Source organism: Monodelphis domestica, chromosome 5 (assembly GCF_027887165.1).
Source record: "Monodelphis domestica isolate mMonDom1 chromosome 5, mMonDom1.pri, whole genome shotgun sequence".
NCBI lineage: Eukaryota > Metazoa > Chordata > Mammalia > Didelphimorphia > Didelphidae > Monodelphis > Monodelphis domestica.
The window spans coordinates 219,997,423-220,013,637 of NC_077231.1; the positions used below are offsets into that span (position 1 = coordinate 219,997,423).

Here is a 16,215-nt window from a genome sequence, read left to right on the forward strand (position 1 = left end):
TAAAATAGGATTATCTATCCCCTCATTTCCCACAAGTGGTAGAGAACATGTTTGTAAATCAAATAAAAGAAAAAAAGTCTGTCAACACATAATCTTTTAAAAATTAAAACATAATTCTAGATTACATGCTGATAGAACTTTAAATAATCATTTTCTAACATTTTGCAATCAACATGTTCTCTTTCTCGTCTGCTTCCAGACAGTCTTAAGTCATTCACTTAGTTTTGCTTTCTTTAGATGAAAAATACAATCTGGCTTCTTAAAAGAGACAGATCTCTGTTCTAAGTGAGAAGCATTTCTCCTCTCCTTGTTCTTGAGAACAAAGTTGCAAAGAAGGTGCCAACTTACACTAGCAGAAGAACTTTCCGCATCTGGTAGTTCCCTTGAAAAAGGAAATCACAGATTCAGTTTCAATCAAGCAGACAGTAAGTAATCATTTATTACATGTTTACAAAGTACTATGTACTTTGGATAAAAGAAAGGATAAAATATTTCCTGTCATAAAGGATCTCACATTCTAATAAGGTAACAACCTGCAATTAACTATTCATATAGAAAAAATATATATACAGTGTGAACAAACTATTTAATTCTGTTCCTCATCTAATAAGATGGAACATATTCAATTAAGTTTTACAGACTGTCAAAAATATCATTTTCTAAAATGATATGGACTTGGGAAAATAAATAAAATTTGAATTACTAAAAATAATTTAAAATTATTTGATATATACAGATATTTTTACTATTTGATAACATTCTTAAAATTCCTATAATACTTCTGTTCATTCGTATTTAGAAATGTTCACAATGTTTTAACAAGAAATCAACTTATTATCATATTTATACTATAAAATATATAAAACAGGATTTCCATTATTCAAATTAGATTTTTTTTCTTCTACTGATACTGTTGACAAACAATTAGCAGGGTTGTTATCAAAATGTTTCAAGAAAATAGTTATGGTAAGGAATCTAAATGTTGCAGAAATTCAATATGAATGATTTCTGCTTGGCAAAAAGGGCATTAGAGAGAAGACTAAATCACAAAAGTGTTATGTTTGTGAGAATAACTCACAAATTCAGATTCTTAGGGTCGAAAGGGGCTTTATTTCAATTCAGTCCATTTTAGAAGAATCACCCTCTAAAGCACAGCAAACAAGTGGAAGAAAAATCAATTAATGAATCAATCTATAAGCATTTATTAAACTCTTGCTATGTTTCAGGTACTGTACTGAGTGCTGGAGAAACAATTACAAAAGGTGAAATAATTCCTTCTATCAGGGGGCTCAATCTAAGAAGCTAAAGAACACATTTAATCCCTACAACACATAACAGACTTTCAATGATTGAAGAGGGCTATCATGGTTCCCATAATATTCTTCCTCTCAAAGCAACAATCACTATTTCTTTAATATGACCCTCAAATAGCACGATTTCAAGGCTGTCATTACAGTCATTCTTTTCTGAATAATTTCATTTTTCTTATTAGTGTCCTTTCAATCCCAAATTGTTCAAAATTCTCCAGACATGGCTTAATCAAGCAGAACAATGCAAGATGGAAACCACCACAATATTAAATATTCCTTAAAAGCATGAACAGTCCTTCTTTGTGATTAGCAGTGCTTAGCACATATTAGATACTTAACAAATGCTTATTGATATGGATATAATGATCACTTAATTTTTAATTTCTTTTTTGGGAGGGAAAATGAAAGGGTTGGGGGAAAATGACATTTCCTCTGGTGAAGAAGCAATCTTTACTAATAAGAAGATACAATTGTTCAGCTGTTTTAAAGAATTGGTTAGAGTATGTTAAGCTACTTGCCCAAGGTAACACAGATAAGACTTGACATCAGATGTGAGCCAGACAGCCCACCCATTATGCTATATAATGATTTTTATAATGTAACCATGTCACATCTAACTTCATACAGCTTTTTTCAACTCCCCCCCCCTTTTTTAAAGCTACAATGAATTACAAAACTGTTCAATTTTTACTTTTCTTCTTCTCTTTCCCTACTGAAGAATGAGAATGATCTTTGGACTGGCAAGGAGAAAAGAAAAATGAATAGAGGGTTCATTCCCAACCTAGCCTAGTTAAATACAGACATGGTAAAAATGCACTTAACTGTGCAAGTTTGATTTCAGTTATTGACACAATTCTAAAGCATTGTTATTAAAAGAACATATCAAGTGAACCATCGGTCCTTCCAACCCATCAAGGGTTTGTCAAAAGCAAGTCTTGCCAGACAAACCACATTTCAGTGATTATTAGATCTGAAGAATGTTTTAGATCAATATCCCTGAATTTCAGCAACATATTTGATAAAATCTTTCTTGATGTCCCTGTGAAAAAGATGGAAAGGGGTGGATTAGACAATAGTCTTTTTGATTGAATGACTGACTAGATCTCAAAGTGTCACTGTCAATCAGTAGGGACGTCTCTGCTGTAGCACTACAGAAAAATCTCTCTGGCCCTGCACCATTCAACATCGCTATCAGTGAATGAAAGGCAGGCAGTGAGAGTCTTATTCATTAAAGGAAAAAAATAACAAGAATCTTAGAGGGATACATAACACATTAAACAATGGTCAGTATTCACCGTGATTGATCTTGAATAGCAAAAAGATGTATAAAATATAGTGAGATAAAACCTATAAGGAGAAATGTAAAGTTCTATGTTTGAATTTAAAACATCAACTGAAGGATGAGGAGAGATGCTGAAGTCAGGGTATAGAGGTCCTTGAATGGCATGTAAGGAGCTTAGGTATGTTATGGATTCTGTTTTAACGTAAAAAGAGAAAAACTCCAGTTTTTAGAAGTTTTTTCCCCCTACTGGGCACAATCACTTTTGTTTTTATCTCAGTATGTATTAAAGCAGCCAAACATGCATATGTACTTTAAAGATTCAGTCATATCAGAATGCTACTCAGATAATGCATTATTCATGGATGCGTTAAGGATAAACAATGGGAAAATATGAACAGAGAGGAAGTCCAAATTGAAAACAAGTCATCAGGATCAGAGAACTGTTTTGTAAAGAATAAAAGCTGAGAGTGATCAGATGGCCAAGAAACAGTAAAAAATTATATACAATTAAAATGTTATTGTTTTAAATTAGGTAAAAACTTTACTGAAAATTGAGGTTATTTATAACACAAATGTTAGAAGATGCAACTTAGGAAACTGTAATTTTTTTTCCAACCCTCGCCTTCAGTGACTATAAGGAAAAAGAGTGGTAAGGGCTAGGTAATGGGGTTTAAGTGACTTGTCTAGGGTGACATAGCTAGGAAGCGACTGGGGCCAGTTTTGAATCTAAGAACTTCCTGTCTCTGGGATTGGCTCTATCCATTGAGCCACTTACCTGTCCTCAAGAAACTGCATTCTTGATATTTAAACTTCATTCATTATTAATATCTACTTTTTAGGATAAGAATTATATATCTCCTGCTTCCAGATTTGCTCCAAAAAGTGTCAGGAGAAGCTATTAGAGTTTGTAAATCCCATAAACTTTCATTTATCTCCTCTCTAATTAAATAGCTGCCTCACTAGTTGGAACTCACATCAGGTCTTAGCTAAACTATTACAAGACCTTACTAATAAGAACCCAAACCTCTAGGCTCTTCCCTCGCCAACCAAAAACCCAGAGTTAAAAAATAATAGCCCCCAAATCAAAATCTGACCCTGCCATTCATCTCTGCAAAATCCCTCAAGATAACATGAATTTCTTGCCTGGAATTTAAGTTACCTGACACTCCTTGGAGATAGCCTATCTTTCCCTTGTTAAACCTTTCCATTTGGCATCTTGATGGAATTACTCAGTTGACTCATCGGTAGCATTTTGCTAGGAAACCCAAATCATTAAAGGAAAGAACACAGAGCTATGGTTTCTCCTTCTTGGATGATGATTTAATAAAGTCCGTTTTGGTAATTGGAAAAGAAATGAACTCAGGTCTTAAGCTAAATTGGCTTATTCAGTGTTTCCGTACATTTTTTTAAAGGATACCTCATGAGACTGGAATGAAGCTCTTGGAATCTCCCTTCATGGTTCAGCTTGGGTGTCATTTCCTGGAAGGAAATTTTTCTCAACTCCCTAGTTGTAAATGCTTTTTTTTTTCCCCTTCCTGGAATTATCATATTATGATGATGCACATAAATGTTGTATTACCTACCAGTCCCAATAGGAAGTAAATTCCTTGGTTTCAGGTAGGAGGCTCATTGGATTGAGAGCCAGGCCTAAACACAGGAGATCTGGGGTTCAAATATGGCTGCACACTTCCTAGCTGTAACTGAGCCCCCTGGGGGAAGCTATTTAACCATCATTGTTGAGCCTTTACTCCTATTTTGTCTTAGAACCAATAAAGGGTGCTGATTCTAAAAGACAGAAGCAGGAAAGGATTAAGGAAGGACAGAAGGATAGAAGGACAGGAGGGAGGGAGTGTGAGAGTGAGGGAAAAAGGAAGGAAGAGACAGAGTCACAAAAAAAGAAGAAAATCCTTTGAGGACAGGGACTATTATTTATTTGAAAGGCTCATCTTCCTTGTCACCATCTCCTGGCTTTCCTAGTTTCCTTCAAAACTATTCAAATTCTACATTCTGCATGAGGCCTTTCTTAGTCCCCTTCTCTTCCCTTTCTAATTAATGAAATCCCTATGAGATCATAGAGATTAATCTCATATATAATTATATATACACAGTTACCAACATATAGTTGACTCTATTAGAATATGGGCTTCTTAAGGTTATGATTTTTATTGTCTTCCTTTGTGCCTCCAAGGCTCATTATAATACTTGTTTAATAAATGCCTTTTCATTTAAGTACCTGATATTTATTCTTGCCTTGATTTGGATTTCATGTTCTATACTTCCACATAATTCACTCAATAAATTAAAAAATTGGGTAAATAAAAACAAGGTGCTGTGCTAAACTGAAAATTAAAAATAACAATAAATAAACTATGGTACCTAGCAGGGGAAAAAAAGAGTGTAACAAGGGGAAATATGAAATAATTTTATCATAATATCCTTAACTTCTTTGCTAACTATTACTTTCCTTCTTATCCCTTTAAATATCCCAATTTTCTTTGGTCAACTCCATTCTCATCCTAAGCAATTTCATATACTTCCAAAATACATTTGTGAAGGATATTAGGCAAGCCATTTACTTCTATCAGTCTTATTGTCTTAATCTGTAAAATGAGGTTAGATTTGATCAGTGTTTCTTAATATGCCTGGGATGACCCGTTGGGCTATCATGTCACGTTCACAGACTTTTTCATTTTGTCATTAAAGGAAATGTTTAATTTAAGTTAAAGGTCAGTGAGGAAGCCTTGAACTAAATGCCGTAAGAGGTAGGTACGTGGCACAATGGATAAAGCAATAGGTCTGAAGGAACCCAAGTTCAAATCCAGTTTCAGAAATGAAATAGTTATATGATCCTGGGAAAGTCACTTATTCACTTGTTGCCTCTGTTTACTCAACTATAAAACAAAGATAAAAATGCCACCTATATCACAGGATTGTGAGGATCAAATGAGATATATTTATAAAGCCTTTACCATAATTCTACTAATTTACCATTAGTGGCAATGCAGTGATCCCAAACAACCCGGAGGAATCCACATCCAGAGGAAACACAGTGGGAGTAAAAACACCAAAGAAAAACAACTGCTTGAATACATGGGAGGAAGGGATATGGTCCCGGAAGTAGACTAAATGAACATCCTAGTGTAAACAACAACATGGGAATAGGTCATGATCAAGGACACAAGTAATACACAATGAAATTCCGCATTGGCTGCCGGAAGAGTGGGTGGAGTTGAGGGAGAGAAATAATGTGATTATTGTAACCAAGGAATAATGTTCTAAATTGACTAAATAAATTAATTCAAATGGGAAAAAAATCTCTCAAACGCCTACACATTGAATAATCTACAATCTGTGTCTTTCCTTCTAACTTCTCTTCTGATCTCTATTTGACCTGTGAACAACTTAAAACCAACATGGCCAAAATTATATTTATCTTATTTGCTCTAAAATCTGTTCCAGTTCTATTTCCCATATTTTTTTTTATTAAAAGTAATTATCAAGACTCAAAATCCTAGCAATCTTTCATTTTCCCTTCTCTCTTACTCTCCATATATGATCACTTGCCAAGTCACACTGATTTGTGCATCGACGTTTCCACTTAAATCTCCTTCACGCACAAGTGTCTTTGTGCACACTCATCTAAACACCATAGATGAAAACGCACAAAGACAACCGTCATCCTCGGTTACTGAGAGACTACTACTACTAAATAAAAAAATCCCTTCCGGAGTACTTCTAATTCAGACCGTGGTACACACTTCCCTGCACAAATCACTATAAGAACTTAACTGTTGTCCCAGACTCCAGCATCTTTCCTCTGGAAATGAGTCCTGATAATTCTTCCTGAAGTTTTCTGATAGCACTCCACAGCTCATTAAAAATCTACAGTCCTCAATCTCAATGCTTCCAAAATAAAATATATAAAAATATAAAATATAACTCTTTAGCCAGGCATCAAAATCCCTCACAAACTGGTCTGAGATATCTTTCCAGTTTAATTTCCCATTATTCTTTTAGATGTCTCTTATATTTCTGACCCAATGCATGATTCTTTATTCTGAAAACATGCCCTTTGTATTCCCTACCATTGTGCCTTCACTCAACCATCTCTTTTGCCTTGAATGATACTTCTTATTCTTAGTTACTTAATAACCATCTTTGTATAACCTTTTTCACAGCTTCTTTAATAGCTGTGTCCTGTCCCCCAAAATCTATTCTACATGGGTTTTCATTGAGACCATAATTGTGTTAATAAAATATTTATTACGAGAGCTATTCACTATCCTTTGTAATCACTTTAATGTGTCAACCTGAATGCAATAATACTAATGTTAAGAGTAATATTAATGATGATGATAACAATAATAATAATTTCTGTCACTGCCAGGAAGACTCTCTCCTATTGTGGCAGAATGGTAGAGAAAGAAACACATACACACTGACATACCATTTTAGACTCAGAAATCTTGGTTAAAATTCATCCTCTGATGATTTTGAGTAAATCACTTAATGTTAATGGGCTTGATTTTCTTCATTGGTAAAATGAGAAGATTTGATTAAATGGTTTCTGAGGAACCTTCCAGCTCTACACCCATAATCTAATGATTAAATTTAATCCTTAGAATAAATTCCATTCAGTAATGGCTCCAAATATGAAAAAGGACAGAATACCTGCCACTGAGGAACTTATAATCTAACAGGAAGAAATTGGAATCATAAAAATAACAAATTATATGTATATTGCTATAAGAATAATGGAAAGATTCAGAGTGCTATAAAAATTTGATTAGAAAGATGACATAACAGCATAGATACAGGAAAAGTTTATAGAAGAGGTTGCCTTTGGGTTCATGCAGAAAAAAGAAGGATTTCCATAGGCAAAAGCTGAAGGTAAAGTTGAATATCCTGCAGTTAAGACATTAGTGCCAGAACTGAGAATTCATGGATGCCATAAGGGGTAGGAGGAAAAAAAAATAGCTCATTGCCTTATATGTGGAAAAGTATATACATACAGGAGAGGAGAGTGGGAAAATGCTGAGAAAACAGGTTGGAATTGGATCATTCATGACCTAACTGGAGATATTATATCATGACATAAAGCGACAAAGAAGCATAAATAAACCAAGGGAAGACATGTCCCCCAACCACTGCTGTGGAGTTGGTGTACTTTCTTAGTTAGCCAAGTATGACATCTTTAATTCAGAGGGCATAATATATAACTTCAATGAGTCAATAAAAAATAAAATATTCAATTCATACAGAGTTTCTATCCTAGAAATTTTCTAATAAGGTAAAGAGGCTACTTTTACTTCAATTACATTTGTTTTTTCTCTGTTACTCTTTTAGGCTGCTGCTCTCTGCTCTTCAAGGGCACAATTCTTTTGCCAATCAGAGCTTTGCATGTGAAGGTTAGGGCAATGACAACAGAACCAAGCTACCAGACGACTTTATTATTCATTCAAATGTAATAAAATGGGCTAGGCAGAGACCTTGAATCTGTTTGTAAATTATTTGAACAAATGTAAAACATGAATGGATCCGAGCACTTTTTTTTTAAATGGAGTTGAGTTTTAAAATGCATTTTTTACTGATTGCAATGTCAAATTCAAATCACTCTTTGGCATCCTTGGCAGTTCATTAGTACAGATCAATAGAAATTCTCTTGGCCAAAAAATAACAAAAAAAAAATAACTGATATCATTTCATTTGTCTAGATGTCATGGGAAATTTTATTTGGGACAAGAATAAAAATTTCTAATGCATTATGGTCAGAGCCCAAAATATACAGGTAATTTTACTTTAGATAAGCATGAAAATTTCTAATATATTGTGGTCAGAGCCCAAAATAGAAAGAGCCCAAAATAACTTTCATTTCAATAAAAATTTTAGGTTCATAGCCTTGGGAATAAAAGAATAAATACTACTTAGTCAAAATTGAAAGATAAACTTTACTTACCTGGAGATCTTTTTCTACTATCTTCTTCTGGAGAACTTGAAGGCATTTAGTAAAATCAGTGTAATTTTGATCAGGGGTTGAAACAAGCTCACATCCCTAAGCATTTAAAATGACAAAGAGTTAGAATTGGAAATAACTTTTATCTTCATTCATGTGATCAAGTATGATAAAAATAGCACAATGATAATATTATTTTGTCTACTATACTAACATTGCTCCACAATATCATTGTTTTCAGATTATCATATTAAATATTCCTCAGTGCTAGTAATGTAGTGATATCTTTATAACCTACTATGCTTTCTTATAATGACAATTAAATCATCAAAAGAGCTGAAGTGGTAATACAGAAGATTATAGCTTACTATTAATAAATGACAATATTAAGAATAAGTATTTGAGAATGGTGAAGGTCACTCAAATAACAGTGAAACTTTTAACCAGAAACTTGAAAGTCCTTTGTAAATATTGTTTGGAAACCTCATCATACATGAATAGAGGAACTAAGGGACCAAAGGATGGTGATTTTTCTATGATCTCTATGTAAGTGGCAGAATTCAGTGAAATACTAACAAATTCTCACTATAAACGTATGACCCAAATCTTACTTCATTCTTTTTTTCTGCCTTAAAGAACTGCATTAATATGAAAACACGTGTAGTTTGTATGTCTTTAGACATATCTTCTATAAGAAATCCTTAAAGATTTATCAAATTCCATGCATGTTGCTATATCTTCTTAATGTCAGATGGCATATATATATATATATATATATCCTGAATTTATATTATTATATGTGTATTTAGAGTTGTGGTTACATGTAGATGAATACAGATGCATGTTTTTACATATAGATGCAAAAAATAATGTCTTCTATTTAGTGCTAGTGAATTCTGATCACATATTATATTTAATTATCTCCTCATGCACATAAGTCACAGAGGCATTGAATATGAGAGTTCAAATTTTTTAATTCAGAACTAAAACAATTCATAGTTTCAGTCAAAGAGCTGAGTAAAGCAAAGTTAAATATACCTACCATATAAAGTTGCCATTCAAAGAGTTTTCAAGGACACAAAACATCCATATGGCTTCTTAAATTACAGTAAGAACTATCCATGCTAGATTTAGAGGTTCCTGTACCCCTTCAAGGTCTCTTTAAAGGTTTCTCACTAAAATTCTGCCTTTCTCACTTATGATTCTGTCCTACACTGTAGTGACCAATAATAAAATTACTCATCATTCAAAAAATATATTATGCTCCAAAAGTACTATACGCCACCTTCAAAGGATTGTCAATTTCCTCTTCCCAATTGTCAACACACACACACATGCTTCTCAACTCTAAGGGGACTTGGATTTACTATCACCATCAAGATGAGGAAGATAAAAGCCTATTAAATATTGTGTTCATGCTGATATTCTTATAAGGAACTAAAGAAGAGCCCTGGAGAGTGAACCAGTGAGACAAAGAACTAAGTAGAGGATTACAAATCACAGATAACAGAACCTCAATGCTCACAGAAAAGACACAAGGCTATAGAAAATTGTCTTCATAGTTTAAATATCGATAGGTGAGAAAAAAGAGCAAACACACACACACATTTTGGCAGATATAAAAAGCAGTAGGGTATGATCCAAAATCTCTTTAGAGAAGTATTACACAAAAGCATCTAAATTGAGCCGTAGAAACTCAACTGGAAGAGTGAGGATACCTTTGAAGAATTTTAGTTGTTCTCCCCTATGGTGCCATAAAAACCTACCTATGATTACAAATAAATAGCAAAGAGATGATGAATCTCTTATAATTTGTCTACTTTATATTTATTTTAATTTATCTTTAAAATTTTTAGCTGTTTAAACCTTTGATTTTTCAAGTCCCTTCACTGGTAAATATTAGAAATTGGCCTACTTTTATAGTCATAGAAAAGGGTTTAGAGAAACTGAGGAGCTGCAAATTGCCCATCATCAGCAGGCCAGCATGTTTTTAATCAGGGAATGGACTTTAGCCTAGATATTCCTGATACCAAAGTGAGTCCATAGCCTTTTGCCAAGATGAATCTCATCTTACCTTACTTAAATTTCCTGATCTACCACCCAGGACCCCAGACAATTCTTCAGAAGGATTCTTAATTTGTGTGTGTGTGTTGAAGAACTGTCTGACAAACTGATAAACCTTACTGGTTGATTCTCATAACAATATATTTTATTACGAAAATTAATTTATAATTGGAAAGGAAGCCAATTATGTTAAAATCTAATTACAAAATTTTCCATTTTTTAAAGTTCATATTTACAAAGTTGTGATGTAAGTCCATCTGTTATAGACCAGCAAGCTGATGACTTGCATCAATAGGAGTTATCACATCACAGTGACCTTACATCTCTACACAGGATTGTAAAGTGGGTAGCTTAGTTTTAGATAGCTCTTTTCTACCTACTACCCATATCTGGACATTTTCCCCAGTCTCAGTGTTGCTTAGCTATCTATACCTTTTCCCTTGGCTACCCACTAATCTCATTCTATCCTACAACCTGGTTGTCTATCAAAATTTACAAGCACTAAAGATTCTGATAAGCATTCATATTTTGGTTAAAATAGCTGATCAGAATATTTGTATTTTAGCTGCAGACAAAATCATTGTCTTTTATGGGTTTTTACCCATTAGCAAACTGTACTAATGAGAAAGGTATGGTTTCCAGGAAGAGCTTATACTTTAATATATAATGAAGACATTTATTTACTTAATCTAAAAGTTATGGCTGGCCTTGTCTGAGAGAATACTATATCTTTCAGAACAAGAAAATATTTTTAAAATGAATTTAACCTATGACCCATTATCCCCCATCTCATTCATTTGTTTCATTATGGTGCCACTCCAAGTCCATGTTTCTAAGGAAATGCTTATGCATGCTTAATTGCTTGTTTTGTCCTCCCCTTTACATATGCCAAGGTAGGGACTTTGATTTGGGGTACAAAGCACTGCAGGAACATAATAATAAAGTTTGTTAGAAATAGGAAATGAAAACGGTAAATTTAAACTCAGATTCAGCAAAAACAAATATAGGAAGACTCAAATGTCATTTGAGGGGGTCAAAATAACTCATATCTTAAAATGATGGCGGTCCAAACTATAAAAATCACAATATTATTAGAAATCTGATATAGGCAAAACCATAATGGACTTGGTTTTTTTAACCTTCAATATTGCAAACAGAATAAAATTTCACATTTCCTTGTTTTTTCTTCTTTTGAGTTTGTTTTATTGTTTCTGAATGTCTAATGAAGTCATTAGCTTCTAGGTGCCCAATTCTAATTTTTAAGGAATGATTTTCTTCAATAAGCTTTGGAACATCATTTTCTAAGGATGGTGAATTTTCCAATTTGGTCAATTTTATTTTTCTTCATTTTATTTTTGTATCACTTTTTTGGGTCATATCTGCTTTGTATTGCTTTCATTTCAAATTCTTTTGGAGCTCTTCCAAACTCTGAGACCAATTTACATTTTTTTCTTTTAAGTTTTGTATGTATTTTCTTTTCCTTCACCATCTCCCCTACTACATCTGTATCTTGTTCTTCTTTTGTCTCCAAAAATTTTTCCATGATTAGGTGTTTTTTTGTTCATATTTTTACTGTTCTCAGAGTAGAGAGGTCACTCTCTTATTGAACTTTAGTTTTCTCTTGCTGCTACGCTGTGCTCTATTTTTGGGGTTCAGCAAGTTTCAATTCATTCAAGGTGGTATGGTGGACTGTGGACTCAAAGCTCTGAAAGCTATCTCCTGTTGTTGATTCAATTTTCCCCAAGATTAATGAAGACTAGCTGAGCTCAAAGCTGTGGGCTTAAGGTCTAGCCTCAGGCTCTGGAAGGGGATTTTGCTCTTACTCAGGGCTTGATCAGGTCAGGCACGCTGTTGACTACCTTGCCCTGGGGATTGTTACCTTTACCTTGAGTTCTATATAGGACTGACTGTCTTGTGTTGGGGTTTAGGTCTTCACTGAAGATTCTGGCCAGGACTCTGGGATTCTCTTTGTGCTTGCACCAACAAGGTGCCTTGCCAACTGCCTTGCCATGAGTTTGGGTTCAGGCAGAGGCTTGGAGCCTCCCTCTGGACCTACACCAGCCAGGCACTCAATGGATCACCTTGTGCTAGGGCTTGGGGTCTTGGCCTAGGACTTTTTACTTTAAGGAGTGTTTGGTTGCACTGAGATTGGTTTAGGCAGGGTCTCAGAGTCTAGAATGACCCCACATCCAGAGCCTGGTATAATAGATGTGGGGTGAGGGGGCTTGCATCAGTATTCCTTGGTAGTGCTTTCTGCAAGCTGCAGGGAAGCACCCTTCTCACTCCATTGAACCAGAGCCTCTCTGCCTCATCTGATCAAGCTCAGAATGAGACCAATTGTTCTCTGCATGAAATTGGCTTCCTTCCATCACCTTGTTGGCTCTTTCATTCCACTAGTTAGGTAGATGTGTTATTTTGAGGTTGGTTAGAACAGATAGATTCTCATAGTAGTTAGAGCTTTCCCTGATTCTACTCTGCCATCTTGATTCCATTCCCTGTCTATCTATCTATCTATCTATCTATCTATCTATCTATCTATCTATCTATCTATCAGAGTGAAGGGGTACAGGTTTGATAACCTGATATCCTGTTTTTGATATTGAACTAAATCCCTGAAGCCTGACTCTAGACTCTACCTCTTGCAGTCTCCCTGGGGATTTGGTTTGATCCCATTTTCACATTATCTCCATCCAAGATACTGCTTTTCTTTTCTAGCCTTTAGCTCTATGATGTGTATCCATGGTGTCAAACCTATGGTACACAGGGCACAGTATACAGCCTTCTCTGTGGGCAAGAGTGCTGTCAGAGTATTGTTAATAGAAATGCAGAGAGACTCTGGAAGAGCTGCTCTCTTCCTTCTCCACTACACCGAAGGGCATTTTTTCACTTCACCAGCCCCTCTGTCCAGCAGCTCCCTCTCCTGTCTGGGGGAGGGGGGAGGAGGGAGATAGCACCTGGTCTCTGAAAGAGTCCCCATCACTGACCTATATAATTTCCTAGGTGCTGACTTTACATATTTCTCTTTCCCCATTGTGCAGGGATACTCAAGGACCATAGAAACTACTCATGTAGACTGGGTGAGAGTAATAAATACTATTTTAGATAGAGAATAACAATGGAATGTCACTTTATACAAACAGGTCTATAGCACGTATAATATATAAGAACCTAAAGAAGTTCGAGGAGTTCTAACTAAGCACAGCTGAAAACAGACAGGGAAACAACTTTTTCTTGAGGCAGAGATACTGAATTTGAATCATGCTCTCTTCCTTTTACACCCGGGAGATCATCACATCACTGCTTTGAGCCGCAGTTTACTAATGTTTCACATGAAAATGAGCAAAATAACTTCTGAGGTCTGTTTTAAATGTATAATCTTCTGATACCATCTTACCTGCCTACTTCTCCCCCAGCACAGTACTTCCTACTGACTTTCCTGCTAGCACCCATCTATTCTGCAATAGCATATGCAAACCTGGTACACAAGTGTCATTATACTGCTGAAGGTGATCACATCACAGAGAAGGGCACTGGATTCCTTAATCTAGCCAAAGCACAGTGGGACCTAGAATGGATTAACCAACTTCATTCAGGAAATTGACCTAGATATACAGTATTTTTTCTTTGGCTAATTAGCCAACTATACCAGCCTCTGACAATTCCAATGCCTACCTCCATGACAGAAAAAAGCTGAGACATAAAATATATTAAAACATATGCGCACCTCCGCAAAACATAAAATATAAGAGCTTATCAAATCTGACAGAAGCTGAAAAGACTTGTACCCCTGAATTGCAGATTTTAACCATTTCTTCCTCCCCTCCCCCCCACCTTTCTCTACTTCTTGAAATGTTGTTTTTCAAATGACATGAAATGTTGTTTTACAAGTCAGCATGTGGTGGCTGTTAGACTTTCCCCTATCTAGTGCTTGTCATTAGTGAAACAAAAATTTAAATTACCCAACTTTAATAAAGAGTCCCCCCCTCTGTGAATAAATTACTTTTCCAAGTTAGAGATTTTTTAAAAAACAGGTAAAATTTTTCTTAATCTTGTTTCACTCAAGATCTTTAAGTAAATGGGCTTGGAGCCATCACACAATTGTCATATACAGATGAAGCTCAAAGTAATGCTTCACAGGATTCTCATAGCAAAAACCAGGACCAAGTCCTTTTGAAAAGGAATAAACAGGGGCAACTCACAAGTAAAGACTACAATGCAGACCAGGGGACTGGTGACCAAAACTTTCACCAAATCACACAATCTTGGAAGCACTAAACAACTTAGATACCCCCAGAACTATTTCTGAAAAAAGCAACATGAAAAAGCATGAAGCTTGCAGAGTTCCTCCCCAAACTGGGTGAGCAGAAGCCTACCTTAACATGAAGTTCAAAGTGAAGAAAAAGCCAGGGAAATGAGCAAACAACAACAACAACAAAAAAAGAACTTGAACAAAAAAAAAGCTACAACAGAATCAAGAAAGACCATGACATAAATTTAAAAGACAGCAATGTGAATCACAAGGCAAAGTATAAATAGAATTTATCAGTCCCCTCCTAAAAGAAACCTCAAAATAATAAAAAAAAAAACAAGGATCATCATAGTTCAAATCCAAAGTAAAAAAAAAAAAGTACTGTAAGTAACCAGAAAGAAAGAATTCAGATAATGAGGAGTCACAGGCAGGATTACTTACATTTTAATAGCCACCAACATAAAGGGACAGAAAATGTGAACTATTCCAAATGAGAAAGAATAGACTTATAGTCAAAATTATCTAGTAAAACATTCTATAACGGGAGAAACTGAGCTTTTATAAAATAGAGTAGAGGTATCAAACTTGCTTGAACAAAATGAAAATGTAATTTGGAAATGGTTAATGTGAATTAAAAGTAAAACACAACATTAGAGAGTGCAGATACAAGAAAAGCATTAAAGAAATATGTTGATTAGAAACAAGGCTAGTAAAAATTCCTGGAAGAGTTAAAGAAAGAGATGAGTGATAGAATATGAATGCAAAAGGAAATAAGAGTGATACAAAAAATTATGGAAAGAAAATTATTATCTATATTAGGGGATTATTTTAAATGAAGAGATGATAATTTCAATGTCAGATTTGCCAATCTCCTCCCTCCTCCCTTCTTTCCTCCCTTCATCCCTTCCTGTCCTATATCCCTCTTCTCCCTCCCCCTTAGCTGGTTCTTCTGTTAGTAGCACTGAAGTCAGCTCCAAGTGAGTATCTTGATATAACAAACAAAGTACTCTCTCTTTTCTAATTTTAAGTAAGGGGTTTGTTTAGGAGAAGGGGAAAAATAAGAAGATGAAGGGAGAGAGGGTTTGGGGTTTACCTAATACTAAAACAATTCATAAGTTGGAGGATGGTGGAAATAGAGTTCAGAAAATGGTCAACAGGTCTTGAAGATTAAGTCACTATAATATAGTAGAGAGAAACCAGAGAGAAAGACTTCTATCCTTCCTCCTTTCTGTCCAAAGGCAAGAGACCAAGTTTTTCAGATTGTCTTTTCCTTTTTAACAATCTTTTATGATCACGATTCCAGTTAGAATGTTCCCCTCAATTGACAGTTCAGCAGTCCTAACTTCTCCAGCTCTGT

At 34.9% G+C, this 16,215-nt stretch overlaps 1 protein-coding gene across 4 annotated transcripts in view; it reads right to left on the reverse strand.

The window, feature by feature from the left end:
- The window catches only part of TPK1 (thiamin pyrophosphokinase 1), a 437,448-nt gene that overhangs the window by 195,295 nt on the left and 225,938 nt on the right, over window positions 1–16,215 (reverse strand). For all 4 annotated transcript variants that reach the window (XM_016426210.2, XM_056799835.1, XM_007504513.3 and 1 more), the window contains exon 6: window positions 8,549–8,644. In XM_016426210.2, coding sequence (XP_016281696.1) covers window positions 8,549–8,644 — 96 coding nt within the window. The remainder of the gene's footprint in view (window positions 1–8,548; window positions 8,645–16,215) is intronic.